Source organism: Eimeria maxima, genomic scaffold, assembly GCF_000499605.1.
Source record: "Eimeria maxima Weybridge genomic scaffold, Emw_scaff194, whole genome shotgun sequence".
Taxonomy (NCBI): Eukaryota; Apicomplexa; class Conoidasida; order Eucoccidiorida; family Eimeriidae; genus Eimeria; species Eimeria maxima.
Genome location: NW_013564834.1, coordinates 1 through 25,803, shown reverse-complemented (window position 1 = coordinate 25,803; position 25,803 = coordinate 1). Strand labels below are relative to the sequence as shown.

The 25,803-nt window shown below is 50.9% G+C and overlaps 5 protein-coding genes across 5 annotated transcripts; all 5 read left to right on the top strand.

The window, feature by feature from the left end:
* Positions 1–86: 86 nt before the first annotated feature.
* On the top strand, positions 87–3,472 carry EMWEY_00020880 (Protein containing a possible START(Steroidogenic acute regulatory (STAR) related lipid transfer) domain, related; the record flags this gene model as incomplete). Its single annotated transcript, XM_013480452.1, has 5 exons — positions 87–1,284; positions 1,613–2,000; positions 2,483–2,553; positions 2,983–3,115; positions 3,397–3,472. 5 exons carry the CDS (start codon positions 87–89, stop codon positions 3,470–3,472), a joined length of 1,866 nt encoding a protein of 621 aa, XP_013335906.1.
* Positions 3,473–6,911: 3,439 nt separating this feature from the next.
* Positions 6,912–9,126, top strand: EMWEY_00020870 (zinc finger DHHC domain-containing protein, putative; the record flags this gene model as incomplete). Its single annotated transcript, XM_013480451.1, has 5 exons — positions 6,912–7,412; positions 7,687–7,938; positions 8,253–8,423; positions 8,849–8,927; positions 9,065–9,126. 5 exons carry the CDS (start codon positions 6,912–6,914, stop codon positions 9,124–9,126), a joined length of 1,065 nt encoding a protein of 354 aa, XP_013335905.1.
* A 2,175-nt stretch (positions 9,127–11,301) lies between these two features.
* EMWEY_00020860 (CMGC kinase, MAPK family, MEK kinase-related (incomplete catalytic triad), putative) lies at positions 11,302–15,006 on the top strand (the record flags this gene model as incomplete). The annotated part of the gene is made up of 3 exons (XM_013480450.1): positions 11,302–12,267; positions 12,559–13,010; positions 13,191–15,006. 3 exons carry the CDS (start codon positions 11,302–11,304, stop codon positions 15,004–15,006), a joined length of 3,234 nt encoding a protein of 1,077 aa, XP_013335904.1.
* A 2,033-nt stretch (positions 15,007–17,039) lies between these two features.
* Positions 17,040–20,372, top strand: EMWEY_00020850 (hypothetical protein, conserved; the record flags this gene model as incomplete). Its single annotated transcript, XM_013480449.1, has 7 exons — positions 17,040–17,197; positions 17,477–17,926; positions 18,371–18,518; positions 18,981–19,080; positions 19,377–19,501; positions 19,916–20,143; positions 20,253–20,372. The coding sequence occupies 7 exons, from the start codon at positions 17,040–17,042 to the stop codon at positions 20,370–20,372; spliced, it is 1,329 nt and encodes a 442-aa protein (XP_013335903.1).
* A 2,999-nt stretch (positions 20,373–23,371) lies between these two features.
* Positions 23,372–25,758, top strand: EMWEY_00020840 (U3 snoRNP protein, related; the record flags this gene model as incomplete). The annotated part of the gene is made up of 3 exons (XM_013480448.1): positions 23,372–23,905; positions 24,344–24,481; positions 24,800–25,758. Coding segments are annotated over 3 exons (1,631 nt in total), but the record flags the coding sequence as incomplete, so codon positions are not given.
* Between the last annotated feature and the right edge of the window lie 45 nt (positions 25,759–25,803).

Genomic DNA, 25,803 nt, shown 5'->3' with positions numbered 1-25,803 from the left:
CCCTTTTTCCTGTTGCCTGAAACAGCAGTATCCACGGCGTACTTACCCTTTTCGTTCCGATGGGCCGCAGAAGAAGTGCCAGCCGCATGCGGCCCCGCCCAGGGCCCGCCGGCAGCAACGCAACGGAGGCGGCGGCCGCCTGCGTGTCTGATGCCCCTGCTGCAGCAGAGCAGACATTAGCAGGCAAGAGACAGCCGCGTTGGATTCGTTTTCTTGCCCGAAGACTGCGGTGTATCTACGTCAAAGAAGAACGGCGGACAGCAGACTGGTGTCAAGGGGCTGCTACACAACGGCCAGGCCATATCGGCCGCCGCCGTCGCCTCCGCCTCCGGCGCCACAGAAGAGGGGCCCCGCAAGAGGCCCTCGATAATGGAAAGCAGCAGTGGCAGCATAACAGACTAGATGATGGGGGTTCATTTGGTATCTTCATTCCGGAAGAAGCGGAGCTGCAGGCCACGGGTGCAGCAGCAGCAGCTGCAGCTGCAGCAGCAGCAGCTGCTGCGGCCGCAGTAGCAGCAGCAGTTGAGAGGGGCCCGGCAAGTGCTGAGAAGAGCTCCAACGCCCCCACACGTTTTTGTAGTGACAAGGGCGACGACAATGGCTCATGCATGCGGTCGGAGCCCACTGATACTGCTGCAGTCCTCTTGCATGCAACGGAAGGACCGAGGAGCAGCAGCCCCAGTGCACCCGGGGTAGAGGGACAGCTGACAGCTTTGGCGCCTGTCAGCGTCGTATTGGAGTCAGATATATGTAAAGTTCATCCGGAAACAACGGAAGATGGCGATGACTTGAGCAGAGATAAGGAAGAGACCGACGCGGGGGCATCGAGTGCAGTCCTCGTCGAGGGCGCCGAAACAGACGCTGCAGCGGCAATCACAACTGCGAAAGCAGCAGCTGCTGCTGGAACTGTTAGGACTGTTGCTGCTGCTGTTGTCTCGCCTTCGCCTCCCCTTCCTGCAGCGAGCGCTGGGGGGGTGCACGTAAGTTTGTGGCCCTTCATGTCAGTTGACGGGTTGCGGGCGGAGGATCCGACGCATTTGTTTACTCGACTGGAGGAGCAGCGGCTGCGGTTCAATACACTTCAACGGCAAGCAGCAGCTTGTGCTCCAGGAGAGACCTTTACCTGGGACAGGAAGCACGAGGCCCAGGAGCTGTCGGCGCTGCTGGTGAATGCAGCGGTACGGTCGATGCTGGGGCCTGCAAACCACATGCCTTGTGTGCATTCGCATGACGGCATTCAAGTCTGGAAGGGAGAGTCAGGTGTGGGAAACTTGGCCTGCAGAGGTAGGCGCAGCATTCGTTCACCGGTCATAAGACGTATTAAACCACTTATAACCACAGCATATGCATCCTGCACAGCAGAAGTGTGATTGACGCAGCAGGAACGACACACCAAATGAGCGCCGCAGCACAACGAGCAAACTGCTTTTTCTTCCTGTCAGCTGTTTCCACGGTAGATCCACCGGCTTGTTCGAGTGCATGGACGCCAGCACGTGACACTTTTGCTCACCAATATCATTGCGCCGTGAGCTTTCTTTCTCTGAATTTGTAGGGTAGTCGGTAACTGTGGGAACTATGCGTGTTTGTGTGCTGTGGTGTTGACTCTTTGCAGCTCGGTTTCTGTTGCCAGTGGAGCCTAGGCTTTATGCCATGTTCGCAAGTAATTCGGAGTTGCGCCTGTCTTGGGACAAAAGCGTGACGGAGCAGCACGTGGTGGAGAATTTAGACGCGGGTCACGACATTTGCTATGTTGCATTTAGGCGGGTGGCGACGGTTTACCCGCGCGATGTAGTGACACTTCGAGTCAAGTGCAGGCTGAATATGCGTCCGGGAATTGCCAGCCCCGACTGTGCTGCTCCTGGCAGCTCTACCGAGGAGCTGCCTGAAGGCGGTGGCGTCCTCAGTACCAACGTCAGCAGCGGAGACGAAACAGTAGACGCTGAGGCGACCGCGTACGGCTCGATGAGCTGCTCCATTCATCACCCCGATGTGCCTGAAGCGTGAGCTCCATAGATGCATGCATGCCTATTGAGAAGTTGCAACCAGGTGCTGCTGATAGCCATGATTAAATGCGGCGCGGTGACGTAGCAATTGTGACACTGGTGAATTGATTGGTGCCACCAATGTTCGGTCATGTAGTTCAGACGCAGTTCCATTCGAGTGCAGTGCCCCCCGTGAGCAAATGCATTTAACACACCGCGGTCAACTCGCTCAATTTTGAAGTTTTTCGTTGATTGATGGTTTGTCCATTGCCCATCCTTTCCCCATAGCTTACTCAATTGCCCCAAATGCCGTTGCGATTGCTTCTGGTGCACCGTCTTTGACATGCGGTGCGTTGTTCGTCTACTACGTGTTTGTTTGTTAGCCCCAATTTCATGGCTTCTTTGCTGCTCCCCCAAGTTCCTGCGTTCTTCTATTCGTCGTTTCTGTTTATTTCGCCATGCTCTGAGTCGTAGTTTTCCTATTTTGTTGGCTTCCACAGACCTGGGCGGGTTCGGATGGACATTCGCATAAATGCGTATCTCGCAAAGCCTGTTTGCACTCCTTTTGGCTGTAAGTTGCAGACACTTCTGCCTGCTCTCGTTTGGTTGTTTCTGCTGCATTTGTATGTTTAGAATATAACATAGACACTGCAGATGCGAAATTAGGTGGTTTCTTCTGCCTGCGATGGATGTGATCTTCTCCCGCGCCGTTCGAGCACGTTGACGCTACTGCCATTGCGTGACTCGCCTTTTTGTTCACTTTTCAGTTAGCCACGGATTTAGTTTTCCTTGGCTCTCTCTCCGCATTCATTTAATTCTCCATTGGATTTCTGTTTTCTTGTTTGTAATGCGAATGTTTCGGAATTGGTTGTATATCTGTAGTCCCGTTCCCCTACGGTTGATTGACAGTCTATGAATAGTTTTGTGTACTTTGTCCATATTTCCTGACCATCATTTTGTGGTCACCTATCACATATTTTGCGTTTTTGTGCTTTTACAGTATGGAGTGAAGTTACGCTCTTCAACGAGTCCGACCCGGGCGGTTGGATACCGGCGGCGATAACGAGAACAATTTCCGCCAAGCTACTTCCACTGACAGTGGAGAGATTTTCGGCTCAAATATTGAAGCACTAGTACGCAGCTGTCTGATGTACTCCATAGTTTGCCAGAAGTTTACGCGTGCATGGTTCTCTCATTTTTACCGCACATTTCGCTCCCATCTGTGTTCGCAATGTGGTCTATGCAAATTGTCACGTGAAGTGAACGGACAAATTTCGTTATTTGTACACATTTAGGGTACTGCAGCAAAGAATGCGCTTTACTGAGTAGTAAACGAGTGGAAGGTTGGATGCAGCATGTTGAGGGTAGAGCAGAAGATGCTCGTGTTGAGCAAACGACATTGTGTGTGTTTCAGCGACATGACTTGGACAGGATCAGCCACGGGCTTTGCAGCTCGCAAGCTGAAGATGAGTAAACTAGTGCTGACTTAGGTGGGTTTGGCAGGATATTTTAGTATTTATTCATCCGTTACAATGAGTCTCTGCCCGACTGACAGCTGATGACAGTACCCGTTTACTGCTGAGTTAGTTCTGTTTGTCTCGTTAGCCGCAAGTCAAGGACGAAGAGAAACACACTCAGATGACGAGGGAGAAAGCAGTCTGTTTTTCACGTGATTCTTGCCGTTGATTCCAGCCGGGTCTTTATGAGTCTGTTCCGATCTAGAGAGCTAGCTCGCTTTTCAGTATAACTACTGTATCTTGAGTTATTGATGTCGACAACTGGAGGCAGTGCATCTGTGCTCCTTCCAAAAATTGATTCTTTACTATTGCACTTCGCTGTAGTTCCTGTGGTTTGTTTTATTTCACTTTCTCATGATATTTTGCTCCGTTGTGCTGTGATTCGCTCATTTTCCCTGATCAGGCCTTCCTTTTAGGGTGGACGACGACTTCTTTTGGAGGTCTCACGTGGCAGTGCATTCGGAGTGGTCGTCCTCCCTCTTGTAAAACCTGGGGAGAAAGGGCCTCAGATTTCGCATTCCAGGGGCTCAGTCAATTGTGCAGCTATCCATCTGCGTAATAGATTCACGAATTGACTACTGGTTTGCCCACAGATTGCCGAAGACTTTACTTGTTTGTTAGCTGTCTGCCGGTGCAAGTTAGGGTCTCTGCTCAGTGGTTGCCTCTCTGTTTTTTCTCGCGTGTATGCCAATTGCATATTAATATATCCGTTTTTAGCGTGAGCTTTGCTTAAGCGAGGCGGCCCTGCTGCCACCCTAGCAGCATGTAGACATAAAATCCTTTCCCCCTTTCTGAAGGGTTTGCTCCCTCCAACCTTGTTGCTTCGCGCATTGCTCCTTCTTATAGGGATTTTCCGCGCAGCTTTAGCATGCTCGTTTCTTCGCTTGGTGGTTCGCTTTCAACGTGTCATGGTTTGTTGGGTGGGTTTCACGTGACTACTATACGTGAGGGTTTGCTTGTTTGCTTGTTTTCGATGCTTTCTTGCTTGATCGGGTGTTTCCGTTATTCTGTCCGTTTGTTCCTCTGTTGTGGTGTCGTTATATGCATCGAATGCGAGAGTTTGGGCGCCAAAGGCGGCATACCGCGTATGTATGAATACAGTTGAGGTTGCGGCTGAGAAAATTCTCTCAGAGGCAACGGTGGTTTACAAGTTGTTGTGACTATGCTCACAGTTGTTGCATTGCGCCATCCCTGTCTTCGTTTAGAGTTAGCTACGAAAGAGTTCTTGAGCACTGCCAATTACTGACTCTATTTTGTATTTTGTCCTGCCTCTCTGGCAGAGCCGCCTCATTGCAGCGCAAGAGCTGCCGGCAGCTGAAGGGCTGTTTCCTGTGTTAAGCGGTCGAGAACGAATGTCTCGGAACGGCTTTGCTTTAATGCCCGGAGCAGACGGACTTTGTCGTTGAGGTGCCACAGCCGTTTTGACACGGTAGGCAACTGCCAGCAGGCGAGTGGTGGGACCCGAGTCCGGAAGAAAGTTGCAGTAGAGGGGGCATACACACGTTATTTATATCAAGATTTTATTGTTATGTGGATACATGCTGGTGACATTCGACAAACCCTAGTATGCATGGTACTGGCACTCAGTTCCCTTGCAAACCACAACCAGACGCTTTCCTCTTCTGATTACACCGATGATCTCATTGAACTGGTCGTGCTGACAATGCAACTTAACTCTTATGGTGATGGTATCCAGATAAGAGATTGTACTCAATGTTTTAATAATATGAATATGGGGTCTACCGTATGTTGTGGAACGTCTGAATCTTACACACACTTCGTGTTGTCTGCGTGTGCCTACGAACTACGTAGTACTTAGTAGAACCAAGTAGAAGTGCGTTACATATTTGATGCCGATACTGTAGATGCACGTTAGCAACAGTAATGTAGCAAGCGACTGTTGGAGGCGAAGGTAACAATACAATGGTGGAAGATGCATTCTTCATACTCCAACGCGATCTAATCCCATTTCCCTGTATTGCCATGGGGAGACCGTTTATAAGCAATACCTAACCCTCAGCGAGCTGACACCGTTTGAAAGCCGCCACGATTACGTGGCAATGAGAAAACTGCTGATTGGATGGATGTTTACTTTTGTCTTGAACAGTGTGCCAGTAGAGCTGAGGTTGATACGTCTGTAGACTTCACTTTGTTGTGCGTAGTGGTTGCATCTAACGGGAAGAAGATACGGGTTCTAGGTGGCAGCTTAACCCCAGCAACTTTGTACCGTCTCTTTCCTCTCAGTACGTTAGACTGGAGGAGCGATGGTGGTGACTGAGGTTGGTGGTGGCGGTTATAGTCACCAGTGCCACGTAGAATATCCAAGTAGTCCAGTATAGTCACGTGCGGACATTCATGCTGGCGTACACCAGCCTCCTCCGGTATACGTTACCGATTCACTCTTTTGGAGGCTATTCTCTTGTGCGTTTCCTTCCCGTTGAATTTCAGGACGTTGACCCAGGGTTTGGACTCAATGTGCCTCCTAAATGAACTGCTCCAACGACTGTCACCGCTTGCTGCTTGAGCTGTGCCAGCATAGTTGATCCTCAGGGCAATCAAACATTGCACACAGACTCAATTATAGTGTAATACAACTGCTTTTGCCCGTTTATTTGAAGACGAGCATAATTATTCCATAAGCATGCCAACCAATGTGCATAATCTATAGAAACAGCTAGCACCGACACGCAGAAAACCCCGTGCAATGCTGCAATGCCGTTGAGATTCTATTGTTAAGCTCATTCATTGATAGTGATAGTCAAATGGTTGGCATTTTATTTGGAAAGAATTCTCAATTCTGCCCTCAAGGTGCAAGGACAGACCAAATAATGTTGGCTGTACTGCATGCATAGAGCCGCTTGGGTCGCGATGTTCCGTTCGTTTCCTCGTTCTCCACTGAGGTGGAAGGCTTTGCTTTTTTTCCCTTGGCGTAACGATCTGAATTTAAACTGAACAGTGGCGAGTTCGCCCACTATAACTCTGGCTGTGTTGATACCGCATTGCATACCTCTGGATGGCTCGGCTTGCCTTGTTTTCACCGACGGTGCAGATCCTTCCCTTTTCCCCCTCCATTTCTGCAGTTGAGCCTAAAATTCTTGTGATTCGCAACAAAAGTATTAGAGACAACCGCTATAACCTCATATCTCCCCCATGATATCCCTCGCTGTTGCTTCGCCTTTAGTCATTTGACATCCATCTTGTTGGGTGCCTCTCCTTGAGCCTTCAGTGGAGTAATGGCTGCCCTTTCCTCCCTCCAATTGGCTTCTGTTCTCACTACCTTCCTCATCTTCTTTCGTACCATTTAGCTCGTCGCTAGCCGTAAATTGGCTGCTCCGGTTGCGGCTCCCCTCCGTCCTTCCTCCCCCCCCCGCCGCCCCTCCGGTTTGGAGACTCACCAGCTGGGCAAGACATAATGGAGAACGACGGCGACCAGCAGCCGCTGTTGTCTAGCGCTGGACGTACGGACACAGCAGCAGGAGCAGGAGAAGGAGCGACAGTAGGACGGGAACCAACCAGTTTCAGTGCGACGACGGCGGAAGATGAGATGGCTGGGGATTCAAGGAGCAAAACGAAAGATAAAATGCAGTCAAAAGCATCATCAGTAGCAGCAGTTCCCCTGCGCTATGCAGCCCCCCTTGGGGGTGTGAAGGGGTCACTATTGCGTTCCCTACCTGTGGTATTCGTTTTATCTCTCCTCTCAGTCGTTGTTGGGGTATACGTGTCGTTTCACATTGCACCCCTGCTGCAGCAGCATGAAACGGACAGAGCAGCGTTCAACAGAGGCATTTGGGAGTTTGCCGTCTTTGTCTTTCTCCTCGCCCTCTTCATGTTGTGTTTTGCGTTGAGCGTCTTCGTACGCCCTGGCCAACCAACCGAATTGGGGGAGGAGGCGCTAGAGACACACAACGCAGCGGTATGTGCCAGCTGTACAAACGTCATAGCCGTCTTACATTCCATAAATACACTCTGCTCATATGTCCTGCACAGTTGTATCTTCTGATTGAATACAAGTCTGCACACTGTCGTTGTTGTGCATCTATACTTGGGATGCTACAACGCAGATCGGTATGTGTGTTTGCATGATTGCATTGGCACGCATCCACGTGGCGTACGCACATATGCGCAGCACCCGTATATATAGTAAGCAGTGTATACGTATGTGTATATGCATGTGGGTTGTACTGCAGGAGACGAAGAGTGGAGGGGGGTTGCGTGTGTGCAAGTGGTGCGGCGTGTGGAAGCCGGACAGAACGCACCACTGCCGTGTGTGTCGAGGTTGTGTATTACGAATGGACCATCACTGCCCTTGGCTAGCTAACTGTGTTGGCTGGGGAAACCACAAGTACTTCATGCTTCTGCTCTTTTACGGGGCCCTCACTTGTTTGTTCGTGGCAGCCACTATGTTGGAGTCCGTCATCCGAGTCGTCAACGAGCCAAAGGTGCAGTTCATCGAGTGCATGCACCCTTCAGCTGCTGCGCTTTGCGCCTACACACACCCCTCCTGCTGCATGCATCTCTGAACATACTTGTGGCTGCTGACCGTCACAGCAGTTCAAATCACACGCATAGCGATGTTAGCACACGCACACTGGCGGTGTATGCATGTATGGATGTTTGGTGGGTGTACCTGTAAGTTTATGCTGCTCGTTTTCCTCTCTGCCCACGTACGTCTCTGTGTATTATATGTTGCAACCATGCTTGCATATATGCATGCACCGACAGTGCTACTCCCTGTTCTTCGCTTTCCGTACAGGCAGACTTTGTGGAGCTGTTTTTGTTGCTGCTGGGATCGTCCTTGGACATACTCATCTTTGCTGTCATTTTCCTCTTCGGGCTCTTTCACCTGTACCTCCTCGCCAAAGGGATGACCACTATTGAGTTTTGCGAGAAACGATTCAAGCGGGCTCATGACCAACCACCATCTGTGCGTAATCTACAGGGGGATTTGGGTTGTAGGGTGCATGCGGAAATCCATGCCACACCACGAGACAGACAGATAAACATGCAAGCTTAGGAGAAAGCAAACATGTGTACAAACAAACAAACAAGCATCCGAGCTGGCAGACAGAAGAAAATGTAGTGGTCCATACACATAGCTCATCCGCTAATTTTTGCGTATTTACGGGAAGCCCATAGTCTGTGCATGCGTTAATTTTTTTTTGTTTATGTCTCGCAAGTGCGTGGGGAATGAGTATATGGTGATGGTGTCGTTGCCAACTTAGGGCGTTCCGTTTGAGCGAAGCATTCTTGCTGAGGGGGCTCATTGCGACACACTTGCTGTTAAATTGACCTGAACGATTAGCGACGGCAAGATAGTTTATTTTGTGCTGCTTCCGCTTTGCTCTTCAGAATATGTGGAACTTGGGTTTCTGGAGGAACTTCAATGAAGTGTTCGGCTACAATCCTCTCCTGTGGTTTGTGCCTGTCGGTGAGCCGAAATGCTAAGACAGATGTGGTGTTTAGGGTACCCGGTGGCAAGCTTGCTAAGTAGAGGTTTAACAGCAGAGCTTGTAATAAGAATGGTATCATAGCATTACTCTTCTGTTCTTCGCGTTTGCCGTTCAGATAATCGCCATGGAGACGGACGGCATTTTCCTCTCTCCGTACCTTCCGCCCACGTGGATTAATAGTGTAGTTTGTTTGCCTGTGTGCGTTCATTTTGTTTGCGGCCTCAAATGTTCCCTTTCATGGACTGTGGGCCAGTCTCTTCGACTAGTGCATCTTTTCTCTCGTCGCTTCTTTCGTACGCCTTGCCTCTGCACATCCTATTTCCGTCTCTCCTTTTTTCTATTCGAACGCCGGTACAAACACGGTGTTGTAGCCCGCTGCGGGAGAGATGCAGCAAGAAGGGTCATTTGGTCTGCTGTGGCCGATGCAGCTCATGCAGATCCATCAGCTGCTACCGCTGCCAAACAAAGGAACTTGTTTACCGCACAGCATAACAATCTTGCAGTAATATTAGAACGCTAAGACATAGGTTCTGGAGGGCCGACGGCCCCCCGGAGTGGTGGCTAAGCTGACGAATGCCCAAATGAAGGATTAAACAGTGCTATACCACTACTACGATTATATGTCCTTTTGTCTTCGATGGGCTGTGGTGGACATTAATATACAGTAGCAATCTCCAGCACACCTTCTCGTTAGGTAGTGAAGAAGGTTGAAGTACACAATAGACATGGGGGCAACGAATTTGGGACGAAGAGCCACACGTTTAGAGGTTACGAAAACGGAGCAGAGATCCGATACAAGGTAAGGCAGGCAATTAATAAGCAACAGTCAGAGAAGCACACTATTGGAGGAGCGTTAGACTCGTTGGGCTTATCAGGCTTAGTAGTAGTACGACTTCTTAAATAGGCTGGCTAAGGGCAAGGAGGGAGGTACGAGAAGAAAAGTGCAAAATGAAGAGGTTTAAGGGACGTAGGATGAACAACCCGGAGGCGACGGGTCTGCGTCGGAAGGGCAGCAGTTTTGTGCATATTTGCACTCTCAAGAGAACGGAACAAATTTGTTTCCACTCAAAGAATATTCCTGCAACTAACGTGCAGTCTATTTTCCCATTATACTAGCTTTACTTTGCAAGAAGTCAGCATGTCCTGGAGTGGTTGAATAACACCGAAATTCGAACACGAGGGGGGGCTTTTGTAGCGAGGCTCCAAATGCTAAAATTTGCAATAAACTCGACATTTAAAATGCGAAAATGAAAAAGTGTGGCTGACGAGGAACATGCATGCAACAAACACGTAAAAATGGGTTGATACAACCGGTCAGTCGGTAGGGTAAAATTCGGAGGGAGGCGTGAGAGACTACTGATGGTACAAACCAGTCTAGATAGAATACACTGCGTTATTCCTACTATTTTGCAATTGATATGACAATAAAGTTAAGGTTTTCCGCCTAGTTTGGCCTAATTTCTTGAACGATTCCTTCGCCGCAGTTCAGTTGGTCGGGTGTACGCACAGCGCCGGTGAATTGCCGCGCGTGATGCAGGGCGAAAACGACGAAATAGCTGCGTTTTTTTGTTGAAAGATTTAATTTATTTTTCGACAGTGGAGGTTCCCTAGGTCTTGCTGAATTTACTGGCTTTATCAGCCCCGCTGGCGCCTGTAACGGAGTTGTTCTCTGCAGACGGTCGGAGCCCAGATGGTCAGCTTTGTTGCCTTTTTTTGTCCTTGTCAAGAGCGTGTTTACAGGTATTCTTGGGTGTAATGCTGCATGTAGAAAAACATTGGAAGTGGAACATTAGCCTCTGTGGTCTCAAGAGTACGTACGTACACTGCCCGAATTCTACTGTCTCGGCGAGCTGCAGTCGGCCGTTCGAGAATTATACGGCGGATTCATTTGGGCGCTGCTTCTTATATCCGACCGCTTGCTCTTCTTGCAAGCACTTTTTACATCAACTTTGTCTGCAGCGCTGCGGTTTTGCTGCCTTTTCCCATTCCGTTCTTGCTGCCTGTACAGCTGCCACGCCGAGGCGAGGCTCGCATTTCTGGCTACCCCTACACCTTTAAATCTTTTGAGCTTACAGTTCGTTTTTTTCTTAGTCGCCCTCTCCTTTCACCTCCATTTGTACGCCCCTTATTCCGTGCTCCCCCGTGCTGCAGGAATACCAGCGGCCGTTCAGTTGCCTGTGGATTAGCGTGGCTGTTCCCCCGCAGCAGTTTTTGTTTCCGCTCCCTTTCAACCTCCGTTGTTCAGGTTTTTCTGTCTTGGGCTGCAGCTGTTGAAGCTGCTGCAGCAGTTGCTGCGTCAAATGGGAAGTCAGGGCCGCACCAGAGAGAGGGGTGTGAGAGCTGTTGACGACGATGGGGCAGACGGAATCGGCTTTGGTGGGAGTCGATCCCAGCCGCAAGCGGCTGCCTCGGGGCGTGACGTGTATTGCTGAGGCAGCGGCAACACAGCAGCGGCTGCTACATATTCCCTTGTTGTGTGGGGCCATCACGTGTGTAGACTTCAACACTTTGTTGGGAGAAGGCAGCTACGGCGCTGTGTACGCCGGCTCTGTTGACAGGAGCACCTGCAGATACACGTCAGAAAGCAACTCCCGCCTCCACTCGCTGTCGCTCGGGTGTATAGACAGCGGCAGCACTGGCACAGACAGCAGACAGTCCAGCAGCGGCTCCTCTCGCCAAGGATGCCAGTACTGCTTTTTCGACAGAACCCGCCAGGTTGCGGTCAAAGCATTGCGCCATTCTTCTGAAAAGCAGCAGCAGTTTTTTGTTAACCGATTTAAGTTCCTTCAGCTCATTCGTCTGCAGCAACTGCTCGCCAGCAGCAACCTCGACACTGACCCAGCACACCAGAACAGCTTACCGGATTCCGGTGTACATACACCCCAAAATAGACTTCAGTTGCCTGCCGACGTGTTTGCTATGCTGTCCGCAACGGCCCATCAACACTGCCAACCCGCTCCGGCAGCAAAGGCGACAGCAGCAGCAGCGGACCACTCGGCAGCACCCGCGGCAGCACCGCCAGCAATAGCGGCATCTGGAGGGAAAGCGGCAGACAATGAACACAGCAGGGGGTTTCCTTGCAGCTGCTGCCGCTTCTTACAGTTTCCCAGCTTCGATTCGCTGCATTTGCTGCAAGTTTTTGGAGTGTACGCATGCAGTCGGGTGTCTCGCGAGTTCCTCGTGATGGAGCGGCTGTCTGGCCCCACACTTTTTGAATATTTGTGCAAAAAGTACAGCCAAGTTCTTCCTAAAGAGTGGGAGGCGTGTCAAATCATTGTTCCCATTCTTAAAGGGTTGTGCTGCATTCATCAAGAGGGAGTGAGTGCCGCTGCTGCTGCTGCTGGTGCTGCCGTTGTTTTCCTCCAGTTGTGCCATTTCCTGCTGCTGCTTTTGCATTCCCTCGCTACTACTGCTCTTGCTGCAGCTGTATATGATTCCTTCGCCCATGGTTCCGCTTTCATTGCTGTTGCCATGGCCTTTGCTGCTGTTTTCCTTGTTTGTTTTGCTGTGTCGTTCGCACGACTGCATTGTGTGCTGGAATTATTGCAGCAGCAGCTGCTGCTTCTTTAATTTAGTCTGTAGAGTGTGGTTCCTGCATGCGACTTTTAGTTTATCCACGGAGACGTCAAGCTGGAGAATATCATGTTTAGATCAGCTGCTCCTCATCCTGCTACTCTGACGCTAGTGGACTTGGATGGACTAACTCCTTTGCCCTCCGCAGCAGCACGTGCTGCGCAGGCGTACTCAGTTGCTGCCGCCGCTGCTACAGCTGCAGCTCAGCAGCAGCAGAATGCAGAGAGAGGGAAGCTGGCCAATGCGCCGGTAGGACGCTCGGAGGTGGCAGCAGCAGCCGCAGCAGCCGCATGCACGACGTCTCTAACTTCTTTGTTGAATGGGGAGGGAGGGGCCTTGGAGGGTTTGTGCTGCACCCCTCAGTATTTGCCTGCTGAGGTTGTCAGAGATCGGCGGCTGTCTCCCTTCGCCGATTTGCATGCTGTCGGCTGTATATGCTATCTCCTCATGGAAGGCTGCTTTCCGCATGAACGTGTCAACCTGAAGAGGTACGACAGACCGATGTAGCCTGTCCACGCTTGCGCATCAGCACGTAGCAGCTAAGGCGGCCGTTAGTATGTTGATTTTCTGTAGAGTCTGCCGCATCTTTCAGGTTATCATGCGGTTTACCACTGTGGTCGAGCCGCTTTTCTGTTGCTGCCTGTGCATGCATGTATTTGTTGTTGCAGTCAGGGAATAATGAGCAGCGGTCAGCTCTGCCAAAAGCTGTCAAAGGACGTCCGCTACCCTCGACTGAAACAGAAATATTCCACTTTATGCGAAAACTTCATGAGGAAACTCCTTAGCAGCGAAACCAAATATCGCTTTGAAACGGCAGCAGAGGCCCTCAAGCATCCTTGGATTAACTACGCCCTTGGCCTCCAATCCCCTGAAGAAAAACGCCATGAGCGAGAGTTGCTGCAGGAGGTGCTTGTCTCAGCAGAGAAAGCAGCAGAAGAAGCCATGCAAGCAGCACACAAAGCCGAACAGGCCGCAAAGGAACAGGCAGAGGCGGAAGCTGCAGCAGCAGCTGCAGCAGCTGCTGCTGCACATGCCGCCTCTCTCGAAGCCGCTGCGGCACATCGCGCTGCCCAAGAAGCAGCAGCAGCAGCAGCAGCAGCAGCCAAGAAGGCACAGGCTGAACAGAAGGCGCAGCAAGCTGCAGCAGCGGCAACAGCAGCAAAGTTCGAAAAAAGCAGGGCCGAACAGGCGGCAGAACAAGCAGCAGCAGCGGTGGTTGCGCTGGTGGAGTGCCGAGCTGGCAGCCCTCTAGCAGGGACAGAGGCCAGCAACAACCAGCTGCAGCATACCCCGAGGTCGCCCCTACCGCCTCTACCCTTGCCTTCGCATGCTGCAGAACAACAGCAGAAGATTGTGCTGAATGCCCCCCAAGCAGGAATGACTCCTGTTGCTCCTTGGAACGGTGCGCCGCAGCAGCGGTTCGGCGTCCCTCCACTCAATGCTGCAGCTGTACAGCCACCTGCAATAGCACGCGAGGACTCCTTCTTCAAAGGGGCAGCCCGTTTTGTTGCTGCAGCGCGCAGCCCGCGTACACCCAGAAGGCACCGCAAAGAAGCAGCAGCAGCACAAGCAGCGTCATCAGCTACGCCAGCAGCGACGCCTGCTGCAGCAGCGGTCTTAAGCCAGTTGGATTTGCAGCAGCAAAACAACCACCAGGGTCCTCCAAGCCCAGTAGAAACCCAAACAGCGGCAGCAGGCAGAGGGGAGGAAATCGCAGCAGAGTCCAACGGGTCTACTGCCGACTCCTCGGCTTTCGTCTTGATGAATGAACAACACAGGGCATTTGCAAAAGGAGGTGCAGTTGCAGCAGCAGCAAAACCATCCGTCACAGGGGCCTCAAAGAGCCTATATGCGCAGCAACAGCAGCAACAGCGGCTGCAGCAGCAACATCTGGCACTCGAGCAACAGCAGCTGCAGCAACAAAAGCACCGTAAAGCCACCCAAGGTACTGCTTTCCTACGAGGTCCCGATGCAGCAGCAAACGGCAGCAGCAGCAACGAACACGCGCAAGCCCCTGCTCCTGAAAATGCAGAAATCCCAGTTAATCTCTGCACCACGCGGCTGCAAGCCATACCTCAGCGTCAACAGGGCAGCAGCAGCAGTAGCACCAAAGGCGAACAGCAAGAGCAGCAGCAAAAGGCTGCTGCCGATGCCCCCCTAATGGAAGTCAATGGATTCCCTGTCGAGGGTCCCGTGATGCACCAACAGCCACAGCAACACCAACAGCAACAGCCGAAGCAGGAGCCACCGCAGCAACATATAAATAGCAAACTGGTTACGGCTGGTAAGAGGCAGGTGCAGCAACTAGCGTCTAGCCGCCACAACGGAGAGGTGCAGCAACAGCAACAGCAGCAACAACAGCAACAGCAGCACAAACCGGAAACAGGGGACGGAGAGAGTGTTCCTGGCTGGCTGGAAGGCCTCGTTGGCTTTTTGGGGGCAGTGGGGCCTCAGACACCTCGGGACACCGGGCGTGCTGGCTAGAGTAACAAAACCGCGAAAACAGAGGCTAGAGGCTTCCCTTCCAGAGCAGCTACTCCAGCAGTACAACAGGCAGCAAGCGACTCGTCCACAGAGACAGACCGCTCGTCCTGCAGAGAAACGTTGGTTGTCGCAGCTGCTGCACTGTAACAGCGAGGCGCGCCCTCGCAGCCGTTGTCTCCGTGTCACGTTTGTTCGTTTATTTTTGTCCGATGGAGGTATTTGTGAGGTGTTTGGCGTCGGGAGGGGGGACCAGTCCAATGGTCCTCTTCAGGTGCGTTTGTCTGCCTGTCCCTCTTTCGCTGCACCCGACTTCCACCTACAAGTGGCTGCAGATATTTGTCTTCTGCTTGCCGCTCCCTTTCCGCCACTCAAGTAGTTAGAGGAGATCCACTGGTCATATTGATAAACATAAGCAGGCCTATGCATAACCATATTTATGTGCCTCTCCATATCCTTCCAGTTTTTGCGCATCTCCTAAGACAAATTCCTTGTTTATTTTTTCGCTTATAACAGGCACTAACTGTAAATCAAGGCTCCATTCATAGCATGCCCTTAGGCTATGTAGGTGGTTCTGCTGTATCTCTCTTCTTATATTCTAGCTTCCGAGGCTCCCAAGATACCCCTTAAGGCTGCATGTGTTCGCCCCGCTAGAAAAGGCCGTAACGGCGCAAAGCGTCACTAACGAAGCAGATTCTATCCTGTCACCGTTGCTTATCGCCAACCCCCTTACACCTTAGGCGCGGTTTCACAAACATCGTTACTACTGTGGTTCGTACTGGCTACTGTAAAAGCTAGCTGACCTCACATGCACCTGCACTCGAAGTAGTGTCCACACGCCTCAAGCCAGTAACAACCGTCCACTGTTAGCGCTGCAGCAGAGATTCGTCGCAACAGGCATAGCTAGTGCAGTTGTTAACGTTCAACTTTTCCCCTGTATTGATCGGGTCCTAACCTCACACATGAGGCTGTCCGGCTGCGAACCACCACAACGCGTGGAGGGGGGAGGAGTGAACATAAACGAAAAATAAAAAGAAAAATTGAAGCAAAGTAAATGCGCTGCAGAGCGTGTAAGTAAGTAGACTGAACACAAGAGGGAATGCTCCAGATTTCAGTGTCGCGGCAGGTCAAGACATCAACAGCAACAGCGACACAATCAGCAGCCGTCCACAGGGCCCCCATGCGTTGTTTTGTGAAGATCCGGGTACATAAATGAAGTAGAGTACTTCTTTTTATTTATTTTTCTGTCAGATTCAACTATCGAATTCAGTGAACTCATCTTCAAGGGGTTTCCGCTCCAAAGCCTCCTCTGCTGGCCGCGGGCGGGGCCCCCCTCCTTAGTGTTATATGGAGGCTGCGTGTTGTAATGAAAAATATCTTTGTTTATTTTTTGTTTCATTTTTGCAAGTATGTGCAGAGCTGTAGAGGGAGAGGAAGAAGAGGCATAAGCGAAGGCCGCAGTGTGCATACCTGTAGCTCAACAGATTTTCTGCAATGGGAATCCTCTGAAGCGCAGGATTTAAGCGCGTGCTGACACATCACTTTTCCTTTTTGTTCTTGTTTTTACTATCTTATTTATCTACGAGGCTAACGCGGCCTACTCTGAAAACATATTTTGTCAAAACACAAATTCAGCTGAAACTCCCCAGCGTCCTCTAAACCCCTTGTCGTTGTTTCCTTGTTGGCTCTCTTGGCACCAAGGGGTCCTCTAGGAGGGCCAACCATCGCAGCACTTGTGTGAGGCAGACGAAACAACCGTAAAAACAAAGCCAGCCGACGAAACCCGCATAAAGAACACGCAAAGGTAGACAAGAAGGAACCTGCAAAGCGGACAAACGGAACAGGCAAACAACTAACACACTCAGATAAAACATACAATATAAGCAAACCAACAAAACAAACATACCAAGCAAATAAAGCGGACGGACAAACAAAAGAAGCAAACGCCAAAGTGAAGGCACAGAGTGTTGCATTTCTGGGTCATAGAGCGGCCCGAAGCTACAGCATTTTCTGTTGCTGCAGCAGTCGCGCTGACAATGGCTCAAAAGATTGACCGTAGGGGATCCCCGCAACCAGGGGCCACTCCAGAGGCTTCTAATGATCATTCAGAAGATGAGGAGTTGTGTGAAATGGTGGCGCTGTCCCCAGCGGGCCGTTGCGCCACCATGTGCATTTTTGGGTGTATATCCCTCATGTAAGGAGCCTTTAGTCTTCTTCCCTCTTCTCTGTTGACTTTCACACTCCATCATACCACTTGCATTCTTGTTCCTAACCTGTCTTTCTAGCTCTTCGCGGTGTCTGTATATTTCTTCTTTGTCCTCGTGTGTTGCTTTTTTTCCACTGTAAGCTGCGTGCGTGTTCTACATGCTTGTGCCGTGTTGTGTTGAATCGTTTGTAACAGTGTGTCTCGATACACCAGCATAGACGTACGGTGCCGCTGCTTTTGTTGCCCTTGCTGGGGTTTTTGTTTTAGGGGTTGCCGTTCTTCTGTAGTGCGCCGTCTGTCATTTTATCCTCCCTTTCCCGCGGGTTATTCGCTGCAAGGAGATCAGCTGTACATACAGGAGGCTTTCCACGGGGCCTCTGGAGGCCGCGGCTTCCGTGCTGCAGGGACAGAACAGCTGGTGCAGCGGCCCCCACCCCGAGAGGGCCAAGAAAGCATTCAGAAGCTCCTGCTTAGAAGTCGTCTGCCTGAACAGGTTATCGTTTGCCGCATTCCCAGGGGCAGGAAAAAGCATCTCGCAGCAGTCCTGCTACTGACTGCACCAGCGCCAGAAGCAGCAGCAGCAGCAGCAGCAGCAGCAGCAGCAGGTGGAGGCAGCGCTAGCCAAGGGGACAACGACGCACAAAGTATTGCACAGAGACTTAGCAGCAAACAACTCATTATCTTTTCGCATGGAAACAGCACTGATATCGGACACATGTTCGGACTGCACTATAGAATGTGTTTCAGGTGATTAGTAGACCCTAAAACCTACGCGGTGGTGTACGACCCTGAAACTGCTCTAAACCAGGCTTGGCTTTCCCTTGAGTCTCTGTGACTGTGTCACATTCATTTTAGTGCTGACATGGTCATCTGTAAAGCGAAGAAATACGTAATTATGGAGATTTAAATCAAATATCTAGATGCATAAATATAAAAGTAGCATAAATATAACAGTACAAAACATGCAGAATCTTACCCCGTTTTCCAACAAACAGCTGCAACTTGCACTTGCTTTTGCTTGCGCTTCTAAATTTCTTCGTTTTTGCAAGGTATTTGGAGTAGCTTTTCTTTGTATGTTCTTGTTCCGCAATTTCTAAATTGAGGGGTTTCTTAAGAGGGTGTGATTGCTTACTTTTGTACTTTTGTGCGCTTCAATTCAAGGTGCCAAGTGAACGTCTTGGCCTATGACTACTCGGGCTATGGTTGGAGCGACGGGAAGGCGACGGAGGCTGCGCTCTACGCGGACATTCGCCGTGTTGTTGCTTTCGCTGTCAACGAGCTCAAAGTGCCCCCCTACAAGATCATTCTAGTACCTCGAACCCTAAACCGTCAACTGTTAAACCCTAAGCTCTAGACAACTCCCCAAGAATACATTCGGAGGATTGTTTCATTTGCCGTCAGAGAGCTTAATGTGCCCTTCCACAGTCTCATTCCCGTGTCGGAATTCCCAAAGGTTGAGCTTTGACGCCATACAAACTCTTAAATGCCGAGCAAAACTGTTCCCCTAGAAGCTGGGCGCAGCTGCACATTTGGCCGTGTACGCCAGTGCGCATATATGCATCCTGTGTGCAGATTGAACCCTTCATTGCTGTTTGCTTGTTGAGCTTGCTTGCATGGCTTGATGCGTTTGTATACTCTTCTGTTTTCTGTCATGCGGCTCTGTCACTGTGGGGTTGTTTGTTTCTGTGCGCTTGTTTCCCTTCCGTTCGCCTGCCTACGTGTATATTTTGATCTTCCGCGTTTTGGCCCTCTCTTGTGTGTGGCTGAACAGTATGGACACAGCGTCGGTTCAGGGCCGAGCTGCGATTTCGTCTCCAAGAGAAAACAGAAACCCTTGGGTGGCATTATCCTTCATTCCTCGATTGCTTCAGGTATGAGCCCATCTGAAACACTTCAAGCCACCCATATGCGCTACATCGGGCTGTCCGCTGCAAAACACAGCAAGGGGTTCACGGTGCCGTATCGATGGATTTGGTTTAGGGATTTAAAGCCTAGGGATCAGCTACCTGGCTCTTTGGGTCTTTAGGTTTTGCTTGTTGGCGGTCTAAGCATTAACGGTTTGGAATACAGGCTCTAGGGCTTAGCGTTTGTTGTCTCTGGGTCCAAGGGTTGAGCTTTACAGTTCAGGGTGTGGGATGTAGGGTTTAGGGCTTGTTGCTTCCTCAAGGTCTGCGTCTCTTCATCAACAACATTGACAAGGCTCCTTGGTTCGATGCATTTCAAAATGCGGAGAAACTGAAGAAAGTTCACGACGTCCCGATGCTCCTCATCCACGGCCGCCTCGATAGACAGGTGATAGGAGCACACGAGCAGGGGCCTGCAGCAGGAGCGTCTGCACTTTTAGCAAGTTTATGAGACGCAACTGCGGTAGCAGCAGTTGTTACAGCTACGGCTTAGCTCAAGTCGCTACAGCAGCAGAGCAGCTGGGAGCAGGCTTATAATCGCAGCGAGACGAAGTGCAGGCTATGCATTGGTAACTATTCATGCTCCCCTGCTTTATGCACCAGCGGATGCCCCCCATGTGAGGTGTCAGTTGCAGGAACAGCAAATAGGCAGCAGCAGGAAGCTCTGAAACATGCTCTTGAGCTTGCTTCTGCATGCGCTTGCTTCTGGGAGTTCGCCTACGGGGGCCTTCAGGCCGCAGCAGCTTGAAAATGGTTGAATACAAGGAAATAAAGGGTGTGTTGTTTGTGGGTGTTTCTGCAGGTGCCTTTTTCGCACTCGCTGAAGCTGGAGGCATCCTGCCGGGAGGCAGACGCCCGCTTTGAGCAGCAGCAGCAGCAAGCTAGCCGCAGCCGGTGCTGGTTGGGGCCGTTCCTGCTGAGCCCCCGGTCAGAGCCTCCCGAAGAAAGAGCGGCAGAGCTGCAGAGGCATCGTGTGCAGACGTGGTGGGTGCCGGACGCAGACCACAACGACGTCGAGCACAAGGCAGGGGTAAGCAGCTGAGCTGTACATGCACATCACAACCAGAGTGGTCCCAGCATGTGCTATTCAATGATTAGAGTGTACTGCGATGCTTTCTTGGTTGTGCTTGCACGGATAGCCTGTCAGTGCTGTAAGATTTATCGCTTTTCGCAAAGGGTATAGGGTTCACGGTAGAGATTGGAAGGGTTGGTTAAGGGGTGAGGAGGCGCGGAAGGCTCAGGAGAGCGCTTATGTCTAGGATTTGCGGACGTGCAGGATGAGTACTACGCCCGCATATCTGCTTTTCTAGAGTTTTGCGCTAAGTGGCACGCAGAACGAGCAGCGAAATTCCCAAACACATGAGTCAAGATGACGCAATGCGTCCCGATAGTTCAAGGTTGAGGGTTAGGAGGTTGGAATTTGGCGGGCAGCATGCGTTCTCCGTCTAACGCCGGTCTTTGTTGTTTGGTTTTTCTCCAGTTTTTAGTGACTAATTAATTGCGCGCATTTGCTGCACCTCGGCGAGCGACCGTGGGGCGTCTGTGCTGTGGTGTATGTACACCGCATGGACGAATTCGTGGGCCCCCGGTGCATTATGAATAGACACAATTTGCAAATAGAAAACTCTGAATTCTGGACATCGAGGAACATACTTAGCGTTGTTCATCCGGAGCACGTATGTATTCTATCCAGCAAAAACTATTAGCGAAGGATGTCGGGAAAGGAGGAAGACCTTTTAGATCCGTATATTGCTCATTGCATGTATTACCATACGTAGCGACCAGGCCGAATGACACGCATAGGAAAGAGAACAAACAGAAGAGACCAATGGCTATAACGCGAGGGGGGCAACAGAATGAAGAAGGCAGCTGGACCTTATCGAGTCTGCCACTTGCTTTCACGCTATTCCCCATGCTTCTCAGGCCTGTGCCTCCAGGTCAAGCTGCAGGAATGCCTGGCAGGGTTCGACAGAAACATGTGGATGTACCGATGTTTTTCTCTATGTCTACGGTGGCTACGGAGAGGAACATAGTTCTGAGTAATCAACTCCAAATGTGTTGCTGCACAGCTAGGATAGGGGCATGGATTTTTAGAGTGATTTCCTTCATGGGAAGTGCTTCCAACAGAGGAGGAAGAAGCATGACAGGCGACAACACTAACCTTCTCTGGCGTCCCAGCCGCTGTGCTTGCGTGTTTGCGACAGCTGGAGATGGAGACATTACGGGATGCTTGGTGCTGTGCAGACGATTTCCCACTTAGGCCTCTCTGAGACTACTGCAAGTAGCGGCGACCTAGTGTAAAGCCCGTGACACTCCTGAGCACCGCATGCTGGGAGGGAGACGGAGTTGCGCGATCCCCAGTGCAAGCGGGTGGCCGGCCTGCCGGCCTTCCCTGGCGTACTGCTTATTTGTGAAGTCAGTTCGGTTACAAAGAATAGCGAGAAGCGTCTCTCGTGAACTACCGAACGTTGTCGTCAGTGGAGGAAAAAAAAAACGATATAAGCCGTATATTGACGTTTTGTGGCAACTCGCACAAATTCAACTTCTCAATTGCTAAACACAGTGAAAAATTTTCAAAATTTCAATACACAAATTCCTCGACATCATTAGCTGCCAGCCATTATTTCTTCATGGCCATGTAAGCAGGACCTCAAACTTTCTACGGAGCCCGCTTCGTGTGAGTCCTGCATGTGAGAAACTGGGGCTCGGTGGCATCATATTTCAATACATCTAAGAACCTCCCCTTCAAATATCCTTACTGTGAGACCCCTCGGGCACCAACTGGACCAAGCCTTCAAGACATTCGGCTTTCGTAGTTGCATCATGACGGATTGATAGCATATCTCAGTTGTTAGCTGCAGAGCCTTTGCACTGCAGTGAAGACCCCTCCACCCATTTTCCTTGAAGCACTGATTACAACAGCCTCCATAGATAGTGTATGCGTTCCTCTCTCGGGGGGGCTAGGAGTCGCACCCGTTCGTTTTAGTCCTATCACACGAACATCAGTGCTTTTGTCTGTTGAGTGCAATGTATCCGTTGAGCAGAATACTAACTGCGTAAAAAACTGTTGTACTTCCTCAACGCAAGGGGAAGAACAACAATTTTCGTCGAAGAGCCACTTAAATGTCATGAGCCAACCTGATGCAGGCTACATGCAGCGTGTTTGTTTGGACGTATCCTATAAGACTAATGTCAGCAGTAGGCACAAATACTTGTCATGAGGGTTCTTTAAATGCAACTGGAGTCGACTTCCAGTCCCTAGGCGTCCTATTCTCTGCTCATGAAAACTCTGGAATTGCATTAGAGGAGGCGACATGTCGTGAGGTGCACTGTACCTGGCTCCAACACAAAGGGGGACGGCAGTAGGCGGTCCCCTATCCAAGCACCGGCATTGGCTAGCACTGGCTGGATGTACATACGCCTTAGGCAGTTGCTGATAGATCTGGCCTGCCCACTGTTTGCCTATTCCAACCGAGTAAGACTTCGTATGCCCACTCCAGAGACGCTTAACATTGCTGCACAGACTGTGCTACATTCAGTTGCATATACCTGTTGAAGTGGCTACCAGTTGCCAGTCGTAGCACTTCTTGTCGTTGCTGGTGCTGCAGTCGAACACCCGAATGCTAGCATAACAATGCCACTACTGATGTTTGCTGTAGGACTGTAGTTAAATGCCTTCTGAGCTGGCAGCAGAAGGCATACCGATGACCACTTTAAGTAATTGGGAGTTCCGCCAGCTTAGATATACTACGTATACGTGACACGATGCGTATATTGCACAATACCGCTATATCTGCGTTTCTCCTTCTACGTCTTCTCACTGCTTTTCCCTTGCGCGTTACTCGCTCTCGCTCTACGGCTGGGAGAAGCGCTGGCGTGCATGCAGCCCCAGGAAAAGACCAGTCCATGAATTCCAATCTATATTTCCAGCTTTCCTTCTGTGGTTTAATCAAGTGAGTACGTGCTGCATTATTTCAAGTGCCCAAGAAGTCTTAGATGTACACAAATCCCACGCATGCACGCCCGCACGAGCCTCATCGATACCCCACAACGGGAGGTTATGACCTTCCGAGCACTTGTTTCAGTTTTGTTTTCTTCTAATTTCCTCTAATATTTTTTCATTTTAATTAAGTGTCCCGAAAAACAGCGAGAGGGGCAGAACCCTTCCAACTCGCGGCATTCGCTGCGCGCGAATGACCGCAGCGCACGGGAGCTTATAGGCCAGGGATTAGGGTTTGGGGTTTGAGTTTTTATGAAGATGTTTAGCTACAAGTTCAGCAATCTTCTAGGAGCGCCATACAGCTGCAGCCATGCACATGTGTCCTTCGACAGACGGGGCTCCTGCTTGTTTGTCCCCAGCAGTAACCGCGTGTGCCGCTACACCCTAGACTCCACGCCAACCGGTTCAGGCCCCATTCCCACACCGGGCGGGAGCGAAAGTAAGGGGCGAAACGCATTTGACGTACATGCGGCTTCATCTTCGGGATCTGACGAGGGTGGAGTTACAGCAGAGAGCAGCCGAGTCACAACTTACCCATTTGAGGCTCGCGTTGACATATCACATTTTTGTGTTCGTTCTGACGGCCTTCTAGCAATTTCTATTGATATTCATGGGCAAGGCCTCGTCATCAACCTTGCGAAAGGAACCATTCTGAATCGCATTCGGTTCAGAAGCAACACCTCCGCTGCGAAACTGAAGTGGAAGGCAGAGAAAAATCAACACTTTGTTGCAGCAGCAGCATTCTCTCCCGACGATGTCCTCTTTGCTATTGCATGCGGGCGGACCATTCAGGTGCTCTCTTTGGCTGCTTCTTTGCTACTAGACGCCTTTCTCAGTGCTTCTCGCTTTCCGTTCCGGTGTCACCCTCGCATTTTCTTTTTCAAATTCATCTCTGTTGCTGCTTTTGTCTTTAAGTTGTGAAATACTAATGGGGTGTGCTAGCTGAGCATTCAGTTGCGCGCTTACTTGATTTCTTTGTTTGTTTGTTTGTCTTCTCGCTGTGGTTGTCGCTCGTTGTGTTCTGTGTCTCTCGGAGTCGACATGTCTGTCTGTTCTCGTAAGCCCCCGCCTTTGTATGACTTTTGCTATGTACGTACACTGGACACTTGCGGTGCACAGAATGTGTTGTGTACGCCGCTTCTGCTACTGGAGTGTATGTAGAGTGCAGGTGGGGGTTTACGCCCAGTGCATCATTGTGTCCTCGTTTTGTGTGTTGGGGTGGTTGCACAGCTCTGGCACTCTCCGAGCGCGTGGACAAGATACCAGCTTCATTTGCTCCATTCTTTTACACTGCACCAGCAACCTATAACCTGTTTGTCTTGGAGTCCCGATTCTCTCCACCTGGTGTCAGGCTCACAAGACTGCACTGTGCGTCTATGGCGTGCCCGGGGCAAATGGGGTGAACGCCCACCTAGCGCGCCCTCTATCTCTGCTTCCCAAGAAAAACAGGAGACAGAAGGATCAGCACGAGCAGCAGAAGGAGCAACAGCTGAAGGAGGAGCACCAGGAGAGAGCAGCACCATACAAGACGCAGAGCAGGCGTACAGGGAGGCGGTGGATACTTCTTTTGTGCCTTCGGCCTTTTTGTCGCATCGCCACGAGTTGAAATTTGTCTGTTTTTCCACCTGCTTGACTCGCATTTACTCTGTAAATCGCGAAGGGTGTTTAATTGTTTGGGTGTGGCAGTCGCTGGCCGAGGCGGAAGAAGAAGCAGGAGAAGATTCAGCAGCTGCAGGAGGAACAGTGGGGAGAAACCCAGGTATCAAGAACGCTGCTCGCCCCATTAACCCTGATTTCTTTCAGCAGCGACGCGAGGCGCAGCGGCGAGGAGAGCAGCACTATCCCGCCGTTGTGGGGTGTACGAAGAACTTGGCTGTGCCTGCGGATGAGTTCATTGATTATTCCAGAGGCGTATGGAAGATGGAACAGAAAGCATACTGCAACCAGCAACCAGGCCAGCGGGTGTCGCATGCAGCGACGAATATATCTCCTTTTTACAAATATTCTGCTGAGACGAGCGGGGGACGTGGGGGCTCCAAGGCGCCTCCTCAGTATTTATTGGTGGGGTTTACAGGCGGGATGTTTCAGCTGTACACTCTGCCAGACCTGGGTGCAATCGTGAAGTTGTCGTTGGGGGTTTCTTCTCTAGACAGTGTTAGTTTGTCCTACGATGGGGAATGGGTTGCAGCAGCAGCAGCGGAAAACAACACACTGGTGGTGTGGGAGTGGCGCAGCGAGACCTATGTGCTACGGCAGCAGAACCCACGACATGGCTTGCGCTGTGTTGTCTTCTCTCCGGCAGCCGATGCTTCTGGAGCGGGAACGTATAGAGTAGGGGGCCGTGTGGGCACAGGAGGTGTTGCGCAGCAGCGGCTGGGGGGAGGGGCCTCAGGGCTTGGAGGGGGCACCCCGGGGGCACCCCAAACCCTGGGCCTCGGCACAAGCCGGGGGTTGGTGGGCACAGGCAGCATAGACGGGCTTGTGAAGCTGTGGGACGCAGAGAGCGGATTCTGCCTCGCTACATTCGCTGCACATGCAGCTGCTGTCTCTGCATTGTGCTTTTCTCCTACTGGAAATGCTGTCTTCTCCGCGTCGCTTGATGGCACTGTTCGTGCGTTCGATATTCTCCGACTCAAACCTTTTCGGTGAGGCATACTGCATATATATATATATATATATATATATATATA